Below are 15,372 nucleotides of genomic sequence, written 5' to 3'. Positions count from 1 at the left end.
GTGCTGTCATAAGGTTTTTTACAGCCAAAGGATATTCTGCAGCAGCTATTCATCGTGAGCTTTGTGCCGTGTACGGACCAAGAGTTATGAGTGAAGGAGTTGTCCGTGAATGGGTACGTTTATTTAAAAGTGGACGAGAAAACGTTCATGATGAAGAGAGGAGTGGTAGATCATCATTGGTGACTGACGAACTCGTTCAGACAGTTGATGCAAAAGTTCATGAAAATCGACGTTTCTCAATGTCGGAGTTGTCTACTGGTTTTCCACAGATTTCTAAGACTCTCTTGTACGAGATAGTGGCAGCAAGATTGGGTTATCGTAAGTTCTGTGCACGATGGGTACCCAAAATTCTTACCGACCACCACAAAACTCAAAGAATGGCCTCTGCATTAGACTTTCTGTCACGTTATGCGGACGAAGGAGAACCATTGTTAAACAGAATCGTGACCGGTGACGAAACCTGGATTAAGTACGTGAACCCTGAGACAAAAGAACAATCAAAGATGTGGGCACATTCAAATTCGCCTACCAAACCAAGAAAAGCCTCGCAAGATTTTTCTGCCAGAAAACTGATGGCAACGGTGTTTTGGGATGCCAAAGGGATGTTGTTGGTTGAATTCATGGAACGTGGTACGACCATTAATCAAGACATGTACTGTGAAACAATAAAAAAGTTACGACGGGCTATACAGAACAAACGCCGTGGTATGCTGACTTCCGGTATCGTTTTTTTTGCACGATAACGCCCGTCCTCACTCTGCTCGCAGAACAACGGCCCTTCTTGAGTCCTTCAAGTGGGACGTTATCAACCATCCACCTTACAGCCCAGACCTGGCACCAAGTGATTATCACCTCTTCATGCATTTGAAGAAATGGCTCGGGTCACAGCGGTTTGATGACGACGAAGAGCTCAAAGATGCAGTCACAGGCTGGCTCCAGGCACAAGCGGGTGATTTTTATGCAGAAGGAATTTCAAAGCTTGTGAAGAGATACGATAAGTGCCTCAATCGCTATGGAGACTATGTAGAAAAATAGTGCAAAGATGTAGTTGTAAGATGTATATATTAAAATATTTTTATTTAACTTGGTGTATTTTTTTAAATCAACCGGAGGTTACTTTCTGAACGGCCCTCGTAGAATCAATTTGTGTTTTCATTTCAGGAGCATCATTTCATCATGTGAATAAAGAGCCAGTTTGGTTTCACAAGAACAATATTTTCTGAATCCATGCTGGTTACATGTCAGTAGATTGTTTTCTTTGAAGTAGTTCATAATATCTGAACATAGGAGATGTTCCAAAATCCTATTTCAAATCACTGTCAATTATATGGATCTGTAATACAGTGGATTACTTCTATTTCCTTTCTTGTGTATTAGTGTGACCTGTGCAACATTGTGGTCTTTTGGATCTTTCGTCGAGTATGTGATTGTATACGATTGCTTTGGAGCTATGTCATCCATGTACTCTGAAAGGAGCCTAATTGGTATACAGTCTGGACTAGAATATTTGCCATTGTGAAGTGACTTATTTGTTTTTCTGCACTGAGGGTGTATACTTCTGGATTCCACATGTTGACTTCTGTTCTTTATTCGAGTTCTGGAACATGTACTGCATCTTCTTTAGTGAAAGAATTTTGGGAAAAAAATATGTTCAGTAACTCTGCATAGCGGTGCTGTTATCGATAACATTATCATTGCATTGTGCAGTGGAGAAATTGATTGTGTCCTGCTGTCATTATGCTTTGCATATTACCAGTATTTTCTTGGATTTTCTGGCACATTTTAAGAGAGAATTTCATACTGAAAACTATTAAAGCATCTCCCATTGAAGTTCGCATTTACTTTCAGTCTTCTGTGAAACATTCATAATCTCGGAGATTTTATGTTCTTTCAAATATGGCGTGCTATTTTTGTTGCCTTTGCAAGTGTCCTGACCTGCATTGTGTACTATGGGTATCTCTTCCATCGCTTACTGATTCATGTAGTATAAAGCTCTGAATTGCCATAAACAAGCCTCATATTGTCAACATTTATATGTATATTTAGTTGGAAAGACTGGATACTGTATTTTAGTAAGGCATAAAGCAAATTTTATCTGCTTTCTTAAATGACATGTTTTGCATTTATCTGTGGTGGATCTGAATGTTACAGTATCCAGTCTTACTACAACCACCTGATGGTCACTAATTCCTGCATTCTGTCTTAATGCTCTCTATTTGCTCTATATGGTTTGTGGGGTGTCGCTACGATCATTTACTTTTGTGTGGGCTCCTGAACTACTCATTCAAAATATTCATTACAGAAAGCATTTACTATAATGTAGACACTGTTTCATGTCTACAGTTCACTACCCTGTGGCAGTAGTTCAGGAAGTCACAGCATAGCTTGTCACAAAACTTTGAAGTTTCTGGTAAAGTCTTGTTTGCAGCTCAGATCCAGAGGACACCAACCAGTTTCGGAAGGTAACAGTGCAGATTGTGAGCATCACTAAATGTCTGTGAGCAAGCCTGGCCTTCTCAGCCCTCTCTGCCTGTTGCCAGAATGACTCAAACGTGACCTCAGTCACTATACAACAGGCATCATACATTCCAACAAGTGCTACAATCTGCAGATGGTTACAATTGTTGCCTCCTTGTCTGTTGGAATAACCCCTTCAAGATGTTGAAAGAGGCCCCTGGGCCTTACTGCAACAGGTGACCTTTGCCATCCTTTGTCAGGATGGGGTACCATTATCTGCTGTGCATTTGAACTGCCAACAATCAGTAGATCCCTAACCTTTTGCTTTCACTTTCCTCCAACACAGGTAACAGTAGGCTTCCCAGCAGGTGAAGTGTGCCTCATTGGCCCAGTTTCAGCAGAAGACAGCACCCCAAGCTTGTTGTTTAGGGGGTGGGATGTAATATCCTGAGTTCTCCCTGGTCCCTGCCCCCGTGTACAAAGCCCACAGACCTACCACTGACATGCCATTCCTAGCCAAGTGGCTGTGTAATGATAGATCCTTAACTCGCTGCAGAGGAGATAAGATTGATTGCAAAGGATGTTACTTGAGGTCGCTTCATTATATCTTGTACACAACTCTCAGCATTCTGCCTGACAAATCCACTCCGAGGAGCTCCCAATTGTTTGACAGAAGTTAGAGTAATTTCCAGCCACTTAGGAATGTCCTTGGTGTGGAAAACTGCCCCCAAAGGCGGAATAATCAGCAATGGTCAACGACATGAGGATGCAGAAGGCAATGGGAACCACTGCATTTAAGACACATAATGTGTATCCACAGGACATGTGGCCTGTGATTGAAAAAGTGTCATGATGATCTCTCAATTTGCAAAAGATTCCGGAATAGTCCCCCATTCAGATCTCTGGGAGAGGCTGCCAAGGATGAGGTGACCATGAGAAAAACATTGAATAATCAACAATAGGATAACATTCTGTTACTTGGGGCATGGAATGTTGGAAGCTTGAGCATGGCAGGGAAGCTAGAAAATCTGAAAAGGGAAATACAAAGGCTCGATCCAGATATAGTAGGGCTCAGTAAAGTAAATGGAAAGAAGACAAGGATTTCTGATCAGAGGAGTATATCCAACAGCAGCAGAAAATGGTATAACGGGATTAGAATTCATTATGAATAGGAAGGTAGGGCATAGAATGTGTTACTGTGAACAATTCAGTAATAGGGTTGTTTTTATCAGAACTGACAGCAAACCAACACTGACAGTGATAGTAAAGGGACATGAACATCTAATAGTTATGGGAGACAGGAATGCAGTTGTAAGGCATGGTGCAGAAGAAAAGATAACAGGAAAATATGGGGTTGGGACAAGGAAAGAGAGAGGAGAAAGAGTAATTGAGTTCTGTAATAAATTTCAGCTAGTAATAGAGAATACACTGTTCAACAATCACAAGAAGGTTACTACAACTCCCCTATGTATTACACACAGAGGGATCATAAAGAAATATTATATTAATTACAGTTTATGTATTTAAGCTATCAATCTTCCTGCACACTACACATGGTGGAGTAGAAGAGCCTTAATAAATGGTACAGTAACAACCACCCTCTATTATCCACTTTTCATTGCTTAGCAGAGTTTAGCTGTGGATGCAGATGTAGATACTAGATGTAGATGTAGATATGTCTACTGTAGCGGCACCACCATGTAGGATAGGGAATGTTAGTTTTGTGCAGTATTCTGAGCACAAGTTACAGCCAGGTGCTGGCTGAATTGCAGTGAGTTACGCATACCAACAGTTGCGAAGTAGAATAGAGGCCACAGGGCTGTCAAATTGCTGTAAGAGTATACGTAGTGGTTTGGTATGTCCCAAATCACAGGCAGAAGGGGCCTACTGGCCAACCTAGCATGTCATGAGTACGTGATGCAAAGCACCACATAAGGCAAAACTGAGGCATGCAGCCACGTATAAATAGGTGCGGGTTTCTAACAAGATTCATTCAAGTATGGCAGCTCTCCTGGATGGCGCAGTGTGTCACACCACCAGCTACGTGCAGCAGCAGATGGGGCACCAGCTTTCCAGTCCACGGTGGGTCACTGGTTCGACTCTCTGAGGCTGATGCGCGGTCCATAACCAGCCAGCGGTGCGCCACTCCATGGCTCGCTACCGTGGGCAGTTGTCCTGGCTTCAAACACACACCGGAGGCATCCCGAGGCAAGGGCCACAGATTCGGATGCCAGATCGCAGGCGCTTGTTATCACCATGATCTCAGCCATGCTGGCGAGAAGCACGCAGCTGGCTGCCTGCGGCTCACACTGAGTGGCTCTGAGTCGGCAGGGACGCAGACTGCTGAGTCGACTGCTGGCATTCTGACGACACCGCAACTCTGCTGTCATACAAGGCCGGCACACAGTGTGTGCACAGGTTCCTCAGGCAGTGATTCCGTGCCATGCCATTTCGCAGACAGCGAAGTGGGTCCTCAGCATTGCGGGACCCGGTGACGCAGACCGAGGGGAGCACAGCATTGCAATTGGAAATAATAAATCACTTAGAAAGCTCGGACGAGTCTTAATACGGTGCCTTCTACCTCTTCCTGATACATTTGGTCATCCTGATACATTCAGTGGCAGAAGTTCCCACAACACTACACTTTTCTGTGTCCTCAATATAGGGTCATCTTTCTCGACTTTGTAGGTGCCATCTGACATGTGACATGGGGTCATGTATGGGCCAAAGTATTGCTTTAATAATTTTTCTGATAGCCTGGCCTTCTGTAAAGGTTTGAAAATCTATGATAATTCACCTGTGTTATACAAAGCAATATTTTACAAACATGTGTTTGAAACATCATCTCATCTATGTTTTAACACAACAGAACCATCTTTAGAAGCTTTAAAATAACCAATTTATGAAAAATTTTACTTTCATGCTCATGTTAAAAAATTTAAAATGAAGCCACCAAATGAAGTGGATTTGATTCTCCACAAATTTACCTGCTCATAAAGCACTGCTGTAGCACAGCATAAAAAAGCTATCACTTTTTTAGAAGACAGTGCTTAGGTACTATACAAAAGGTTCAAAGGTCATCACAGTTCTTAAGCTTTTTTAGAACCCAAATAACCTCAAGAATTATCAAACAATATCGTTATTGTGTTTGTTGCTGAAACTTTCTGAAAAGTTAATAATGAACAGAATAGGTGGATACATTGACAGCTGTCTGACTGAACAACAAGAAGGTTTCCATCCAGTGAAATCCTGCATAAGTTAGGCTCTCAACCTGGCTCAATTTAATGAAGACATTTTTGAGAGGAGCTTCCAACAGGAGTAGCATTCATTGATCTAGCTGCATCACACAACAGTGTAAACCTGAGATCTCTCATCTCTAAAAGTACACCCAGTGACAAGCAATGACAAACTGGTAGAAATTGTTAGGACACTGCTGTTTCAGGAAGATCTACATCTACATCTACATGATTACTCTGCAATTCACATTTAAGTGCTTGGCAGAGGGTTCATCGAACCACAATCATACTATCTCTCTACCATTCCACTCCCGAACAGCGCGCGGGAAAAACAAACACCTAAACCTTTCTGTTTGAGCTCTGATTTCTCTTATTTTATTTTGATGATCATTCCTACCTATGTAGGTTGGGCTCAACAAAATATTTTCCCATTCGGAAGAGAAAGTTGGTGACTAAAATTTTGTAAATAGATCTCACCGCGACTTCCACCCCAACTCACGTATCATATCTGCCACACTCTCTCCCCTATTACGTGATAATACAAAACGAGCTGCCCTTTCTTGCACCCTTTCGATGTCCTCTGTCAATCCCACCTGGTAAGGATCCCACACCACGCAGCAATATTCTAACAGATGATGAACGAGTGTAGTGTAAGCTGTCTCTTTAGTGGACTTGTTGCATCTTCTAAGTGTATTGCCAATGAAACGCAACCTTTGGCTCGCCTTCCCCACAATATTATCTATGCGGTCTTTCCAACTGAAGTTGTTCGTAATTTTAACACCCAGGTACTTAGTTGAATTGACACCCTTGAGAATTGTACTATTTATCTAGTAATCGAATTCCAACGGATTTCTTTTGGAACTCATGTGGATCACCTCACACTTTTCGTTATTTAGCATCAACTGCCACCTGACACACCATACAGCAATCTTTTCTAAATCGCTTTGCAACTGATACTGGTCTTTGGATGACCTTACTAGACGGTAAATTACAGCATCATCTGCGAACAACCTAAGAGAACTCCTCAGATTGTCACCCAGGTCATTTATATAGATCAGGAACAGCGGAGGTCCCCGGACGCATCCCTGGGGAACACCTGATATCACTTCAGTTTTACTCGATGATTTGCTGTCTATTACTATGAACTGCGACCTTCCTGACAGGAAATCACGAATCCAGTTGCACAACTGAGACGATACCCCATAGGCCCGCAGCTTGATTAGAAGTCACTTGTGAGGAACGGTGTCAAAAGCTTTCCAGAAATCTAGAAATACGGAATCAACTTGAGATCCCCTGTCGATAGCGGCCATTACTTTGTGCGAATAAAGAGCTAGCTGTGTTGCACAAGAATTATGTTTACTGAAACCATGCTGATTACGTATCAATAGATCAATCCCTTTGAGGTGATTCATAATGTTTGAACACAATATATGCTCCTAAACCCTACTGCAAACCAACGTCAATGATATAGGTCTGTAGTTCGATGGATTACTCCTACTACCCATCTTAAACACTGGTGCGACCTGTTGAATCCCAACAAAAGAGAAGCAAATGAAGAAACCAAAATAAACGTGTTGCCACAAGCTAGTGTGCTGCCACCACTGCTGCTCAACATATATACTAATGATCAACATATTAGCAAAAAGACTAAATCTTTTACTGATGCAGATAATATGCCAATTGTGTAACAAACAAAATATTTTAAGGAAATTGAAAATTACCTGAGTGAAGACCTCATGATTCTCACAAACAGAGGTAATAATCTAAAACCAACCCACAGTAAAATGTATGTGCGTCCATTTCATCTTAACAACTGGGAGACAGGAAAGGACCTTAACATAATCTGGAATGGTACACACTTGAACAAGTGTCTCCATCTGTCCTGTTTGGGCATCAGTCGAAAGAACCTTAATGTGTGTGTGTGTGTGTGTGTGTGTGTGTGTGTGTGTGTGTGTGTGTGTGTGTGTGTGTGTGTCTATATATATATATATATATATATGTCTTCTTGTGTCTGTGTATGTGCAGATGGATATGTGTGTGTGTGTGTGTGTGTGTGCGAGTGTATACCTGTCCTTTTTTCCCGCGATTGGAATGACTCCTTACCCTCTCCCTTAAAACCCACATCCTTTCGTCTTTCCCTCTTTCCTGATGAAGCAACCATTGGTTGCGAAAGCTTGAATTTTGTGCGTATGTTTGTGTTTGTTTGTGTGTCTATCGACCTGACAGCGCTTTTGTTTGGTAAGTCACATCATCTTTGTTTTTAGATATATTTTTCCCACGTGGAATGTTTCCCTCTATTACATAAACACATAAAAGAAGGTTATACTTATGCAGAAGAAAATGTCATTACGTGCAGCTGCCACCAATCAGCCTTTCCCTCTCATCCTGTCCAGTTAGTCTCCCCTGACCTGCAGTTCTGGGTGACTTTTCCAAAATCTACCCCTTTTCCTAAACATCTCCAATCCTTTTCTTTCTCCCCCTCTTCATTACTCTTCAGCCCTTCTGCTGGAAGAAGAAGCCACTGGCTGCGAAAGCTTACGTAAGTATAACCTCCTTTTATGTGTGTGTTTTCCTGCTGCCACTTAGTGAGCAGATTTTTGTCTGATTACATTATATTGTAAAAAATTGATTTTTTTGTTGTTAAATTATACACTTGCCTTTTTTCAGTTGTTATATATTTTATGATGTAGTTCATACTCGAATAATTAAAAAATAAAACACAAAAGGTTCAAGGATTTCAATAATCTTATCTAAATACAAGTCAAGCATGCATACTCATTTTTGAGGTTACAAAAAGCCTGCATTAATGTAACTATTTTAATAGCAATGACAGCAGCAGCATCAGGAGTAGTAGTAGTAGTAGTAGTAGTAGTGGTTGCTGCTGCTGCTGCTGCTGCAGTGGTGTTCATGTTGATGGTGTACTTGGGAACGTTCACAATTTGTGCACCATATGATTGCATCTTTATTGATAGCTATACTAACAGCCAGTAATTTACAGTGATTAATATAAAAAACTGAATGCTTTCACTAACCTGAAAGAATATAAAAAAATGGTCTAAAAATTAGCTAAATTTCTACCTAGCTTAAAAACTTTACTTGATATTTCCTGGAGAATGTAACAGAAATACACTACAATGATAAATATTTCACTGGGAATTACCGAAATGCAGCAACAATAAAGCACATGTGACATGCCCTCCTGCAGCTGCCTCGTGCAATGGCGTCCAGCCACGGTTATCAAAATCGTTTGGACTTTCTCCTTCTCTGAGCAATTTCCGGACAGCATTGACATCGCCAGCGCGAACTGCGACTGACAGTGGAGGTGTTCTCGATGCACCCCGTGATTTCCTCATAGTCCTCTACACTGAATTGCAGTTCCTACTGTAGAACAGAAATATAAAAGCAGTTGAAGGCAGCTGTACAGCTGTACAATAATATTATACAAATATATTACAAAGGAAACTAGTGACTTAAAAACCTTATTTTGAAATCCAAAGTGGAAGCATATAATTCTAAAATGTACAATTTTTATTCTAGGTACATGAAAATAAAGTAAGAATAAATATAGGCACAATAAAAAAGGAAAAATCTGACAAATCACAACACCGAGTGAAATAAATCTGAAATTTTAAATATAGAACGCTGGAAAATACAGAAATGTATACGAGGTGTGATCAGAAAGTAATATGAAATTTTTAATTTTGCGAGCTTTATACATGCAATTTTCAATTTTTTTTATTTTGTTGGTAAAAATGTTCCTGATGTATGTTTGCATTTTCAGGTGTTCTGAATATTTTCAGCTGTTCTGAATATTTAGTTTACTGTTGACAGTTAAAAAGTGTGTTTTCGAGTGCTTGGTGAATTTTTAGTTTCAGAAAAGATAGAGCACAGAATTTCTATTAAATTTGGCTTGAAAAATGGAATAAAGTGCAGCACCACATCTGAAATGTTGATTGCAGCTTCTTGCGAATCTACTATGAGTAAGACAAGAGTGTATGAGATGTATAAATGTTCCAAAGAGGATCAATTATTGTTTCTGATTTGCAAGAGGGGACCAAACAGCAAGGTCATCAGTCCCATCAGGTTAGGGAAGGATAGGGAAGGAAGTTGGCCGTGTCCTTTCAAAGAAATCATCCTGGCATTTGCCTGAAATGATTAAGGGAAATCACTGAAAACCTAACTCAGAAGGGCTGGACGTGGGTTTGAACCATCATCCTCCTGAACGTGAGTCCAGCGTGCTAACCACTGCACTGCCTTGCTTGGTAAAGTGGGTCGAGAACATGCTGAAGACGATGACCATCCTGGATGCCCTAGCACATTAATTACTGATGACTACGTGGAAGAAGTAAAGAAAATAATTCTAGAAAATGACCAAATCACCACCAGAGAGGTTTCTGATTGTGTCAGAATATCCTTTGGCTCATGCAAAGTGATTTTTTCAGATATTTTGCACATGAAACGTGTAGCAGCAAAGTTTGTTCCAAAATTGTTGAATTTCGGTCAAAAATGATGTCGCAGGGACATCACTCAGGAATTGAAGTCAACAATGAGCCACTACTTCTAAATAAGGTTGTGACAGATGACGAAACATGGGGATACAGGTATGATGTTGAAACCAAGGCCCAATCATCCCAATGGGAACTGCCTGAAGAGCCGAGACTGAAAAAAATTTGACAAGTTCGATCACTGCTTTCTTTGATTACAATATGATAGTGCATCATGAGTTCCTGCCTTATGGTCAATATAGAATACTATCAGAAAGTTAAGGACCATTTGTGCAAAGGAATCTGAAGAAAACAACCAGAATTGTGGCAAAACCACATGTAGAAATTACATCATGATAATGCTCCCACTCATACCTCAATACTTGTTCACGATTTTTTTGGCATAAAACAAAACTGTTATGACATGGCTTCCTGCAACTTCTTTCTATTTCCAAGATTGAAGAAAACTATGAAAAGCATCACATAAAAACAGAATTGCTGAAGGAGCTGAACATCATAATGAAAAGTGAGTTCCAGAAGTACTTCCAGGATTGGTAAAAGTGATGGCACAAGTATCAGAGGGGGATTACTTCAAAGGGGATAAAGTTGATGTCGATGAATAAATAAAGATTCTTTCAGGAAAACAAAAATTCCTGGTACTTTTTGATCATACCTTGAATATATTAAAATTTAAATGTCAGAACTGGTCATTGAGAAATAAGGTGGTTGTTAAAAGTATTGTCCCTAGTTATGGGACATTGTTGCTTCCCAGGGAAAAGTGGGAGAGGACAGAAAATTAAATAGAAATATTACAATGAATAATTATACCTGACAACCACCAGGCTGTTAATGCTTAACCTATATACCCAGACTGACCACTGTTACATTCCAATCATAGTAATGAAAAAGCTGACAACGTACATATGTGCAGCAAATGACAGCAACAACAAAAATCAAGAAATAGTTTGAATATGAGTATCTCACCAACATACACACTGGCTGAGCACTTGGTAGAACTACTTAATCTACTAACTGGTCACTATACACAGTTCCAGTTTGTGAAAATATTAAAAGACATGTGACTTGACAAAAATAACATACACTGCTTGACGATTGCTAAGGAACACAGATATTATGGTACAGGAGTAATCACAGGCAATGATGGATGACATGAAACACAGTACATACATAACAGAGGTAGACTGGTATATTTACAATGAAAATTGGTACAGATTACACCACATGGGAATGCCAGATAACAGAGATAAATAATTTTCATGTTTGGTATAGGTCGGACACCCAATATTAACTTCAATGCTGAACTCTCAATACAGAATATGGCGTCCAGAGGCACTAACTCATTTTGCACCTGCTGCTCACCCCAGCTACCAAACTGTTGAGTAGTCCTTGGGAGATATTGTCCCACTCCTCTCTGAAAGCAGTTTTCAGTTCTTGCACAGTTCGGGGAGGGAGTGTTTGCTGAGGAAATGTCTACCAAGGGCATGTTAAGTACGCACTACAGGGTTTATGTCTAGGGAGTACACAAACCATTCCACATGTTCTTCACTTTCCAATACATCTGACACATCAGTGGTCTTGTGTGGGTGCGCATTGTCATCCATAAACAGAAGGTCGAGGGCTACCATACCTCTACACAGACAGGTGATCCAAAATATTTACTGGCATCAATGAAATTCACCAACAGCAGTGTAACTGAGGTTTTATTTTACTTTATTTTATTTTATTTTGACTACCAGTTTCGGCAGTCCACTATGTCATCTTCAGGCCCTCTCAAAATAAATGATATAGTCATACAGTGCCATATATTCCTGGATGTCATGAATTCAAACTGTTTGAATTCACGACATCCAGGAATATAGGGCACTGTAAGACCGTATCATTTATTTTGAGAGATGCATATGCTACCTGAAGATGACTTAGTGGAATGCCGAAACTGGCAGTGAAAATAAAATAAAATAACACCTCAGTTACATGGCTGTTTACAGATTTCATTGATACTGATAATTACTTAACCAGCTGATGACCCCCGTCCATAATATATCAACAGAGATTGATCCAAAATAATCTCCCTGCAGTACGACTCTCCTGTAATGGTTCCTTGCACAAAGACATGCAGCAGTGTAGGCCACTGTGCATAATGCCTGCCCACACCATAATGCCTAGGCTATACCAAAGACATTCATGAACATTCTGTGGTGTGTAATGTGTTCTCCTCTCGCTCCACACTAACTGGTGGCCGGAATGTTTTGTCACAGCGAAAAGGGATTTGCCAGGAAACATCACACTGTTGCTGATCCCAACCAACATGCTCTCTACACCAATGAACTCTCTCTCGGTGACAGCTTTGTTGAAGTGGGTTGCATTTAACAGGCTTCTAACTGCTGCGAAATGTGTACCGGTAGCAGTTGAAATGTCTGCAGTGATCCGCCTAGGAGTGATATGTCTGTTTCTTTTTGACACAAGGGCTACATGTTGATCCTCTCATGTTTTAGTGATCCATCTACAACTACCAACATGCTTTCACATAGCATTTCCACCTTTGTTGGCCGTTTTTAAGCTTGAGATGACATTTTTTGATACACTCATTACTTTGGCCACACACTGACCAGCTTCAAGCCATTCACCTGCTCATAAGCACTCAAATGATGTCTTGCACAAATGTTGCTGTACCACACGGAACGTCACACTTATTGGTTCCACAACAACCTTTGTCCAGCACCATATACAATGAACTGTCGAATTTATACAGAGCATTTGTGCATAGGATTCGCTGCAGTAAATACCTCCAACACTCTACATTATTTTTACTAACACTGTTCGGCTGTCCTGTAGCAATTGTCAGTTGTTCCTTAGCAACTGGCAGTTGTCCTTAGCTTTTGGCAGCTGTTCCTTAGCAACTGTCAAGCAGTGTATTAGTCAGCTTATACATACATCACTACTTACTTGTGTAACTAAGAGCTACTATCACAACATTTAAAGGCAGAAAAGATGGTACAAATCTATCACATTTTCACAACTTGTTTTCACTGTGGAGATGAGGTGGCAGGTATTTCTATGAAAAAAAAACCTGCCAGCATAGTGGTGGAAACTCAATCCGAGAGATTGCCAAGCTGTATACAGGGGAATTTTAAGATCTAGCCACCCAAATTGCTTGTTATTATTACAATTATAAATTGGGTATGCCTTGAGGTAACATAACTGACAGTGCGAAAATACACTGTGTTCACTCATCCAATATTTGAGAATGGGAGCACTTGGCAACTTCTGACAAAGTTTACATGTAATTTGAAACCTTTTCAAAACTTTCTTCGCTGACACTTCCCACAATACAATGAAAGGAAGAAATTTTATCCTTACTACATCTTCACAGTTGTGCAGTCGAGGTTGGTTGGTTGATTTGGGGGAGTGGAACAAACAGCAAGGTCATCGGTCCAATCAGATTAGGGAAAGATGGGGAAGGGAGTCAGCCATGCCCATTCAAAGGAACCATCCCAGCATTTGCCTGAGGCAATTTAGTGAAATCGTGGGAAACCTACATCAGGATGGCTGGACGTGGTGTTGAACCATCATCATCCCGAATGCAAGTCCAGTTTGTGCAGTCAAGCTTCAGCACCAAGCTTGATGTTTTATTTATCACTTTTATACTACTAACTCAATTCACACCGCATTTTGCAGACAGTATAAAAAAGTATACCACTGTACAATACACAGTCAATTGCTGTTGTTGTTGTTGTTGTTGTTGTTGTGGGCTTCAGTCCAGAGACCAGTTTGATGCAGCTCTCCATGCTACTCTATCCTGTGCAAGCTTCTTCATCTCTAAGTAACTACTGCACCCTACATCCTTCTGAATCTGCTTGGTGTATCCATCTCTCAGTCTCCCTTTATGATTTGTACCCTCTGTGCTGCCCTCCAATACTAAACTGGTGATCCCTTGATGCCATAGAACATGTCCTACCAACTGATTCCTTCTTCTAGTCATGTTGTGCCACAAATTCCTCTTCTCCTCAGTTCTGTTCAGTACCTCCTCATTAGTTGCGTGATCTACCCATCTAATCTTCAGCATTCTTCTGTAGCACCACATTTCAAAAGCTTCTATTCTGTTCTTGTCCAAACTATTTATCAGCTATGTTTCGCTTCCATACATGGCTACACTCCATACAAATACTTTGAGAAGAGACTCTCTAACACATAAATCTATATTCAATGGTAGTAAAATTTCTCTTCGTATGAAACAATTTTCTTGCCATTGCCAGCCTACATTTTAATCCTCTCTAATTTGGCCATCGGCATTTATTTTGCTGCGCAAATAAGAAGACTTATCTACTACTTTAAGTGTCTCATTTCCTAATCTACTTCCCTCAGCATCGCCCGACTTAATTTGACTACATTCTATTATCCTCGTTCTGCTTTTGTTGATGTTCATCTTATATCCTCCTTTCAAGACACTGTCCATTCCGTTCAACTGCTCTTCCAAGTCCTTTGCTGTCTCTGACAGAATTACAACGTCATCGGTGAACCTCAAAGTTTTTATTTCTTGTCCATGGATTTTAATATCTACTACGAATTTTTCTTTTGTTTTCTTTACTGCTTGCTCAATATACAGATTGAATAACATTGGGGATAGGCTACAATCTTGTCTCACTCCCTTCCCAACCACTGCTTCCCTTTCATGCCCCTCAACTCTTATAGCTTCCATCTGGTTTCTGTACAAATTGTAAACAGCCTTTCACTCCCTGTATTTTACCCCTGCCACCTTCAGAATTTGAAAGAGAGAATTCCAGTCAACACTGTCAAAAGCTTTCTCTAAGTCTACAAATGCTATAAACGTAGGTTTGTCTTTTCTTAATCTATTTTCTAAGATAAGTAGCAGGGTCAGTATTGCCTCACGTGTTCCAATATTTCTACGGAATCCAAACTGATCTTCCCTGAGGTCGGCTTCTACCAGTTTTTCCATTCGTCTGTAAAGAATTCGCATTAGTATTTTGCAGCTGTGACTTATTAAAGTGATAGTTCGCTAATTTTCACATCTGTCAACACCTGCTTTCTTTGGGATTGGAATTATTATATTCTTCTTGTAGTCTGAGGGTATTTCGCCTGTCTCAAACATTTTGCTCATCAGATGGTAGACTTTTGTCAGGACTGGCTCTCCCAAGGCTGTCAGTAGTTCTAATGGA

General features: G+C 40.5%; 1 protein-coding gene across 4 annotated transcripts in view; it reads right to left on the bottom strand.

Moving 5' to 3' along the window:
* The window catches only part of LOC126106467 (ankyrin repeat and protein kinase domain-containing protein 1-like), a 206,086-nt gene that overhangs the window by 150,895 nt on the left and 39,819 nt on the right, over positions 1–15,372 (bottom strand). For 3 of the 4 annotated variants that reach the window (XM_049912752.1, XM_049912751.1, XM_049912754.1), the window contains exon 2: positions 8,854–9,074. In XM_049912752.1, the coding sequence (XP_049768709.1) occupies positions 8,854–9,046 (193 nt within the window). In that variant the 5' untranslated portion in view covers positions 9,047–9,074. The remainder of the gene's footprint in view (positions 1–8,853; positions 9,075–15,372) is intronic. The other variant, XM_049912753.1, reaches the window with a different exon arrangement.

Source organism: Schistocerca cancellata, chromosome 10, assembly GCF_023864275.1.
Source record: "Schistocerca cancellata isolate TAMUIC-IGC-003103 chromosome 10, iqSchCanc2.1, whole genome shotgun sequence".
NCBI classification, from domain to species: Eukaryota; Metazoa; Arthropoda; class Insecta; order Orthoptera; family Acrididae; genus Schistocerca; species Schistocerca cancellata.
The sequence above is the reverse complement of the archived record's forward strand: the minus strand, read 5'-3'. Positions and strand labels throughout refer to the sequence as shown.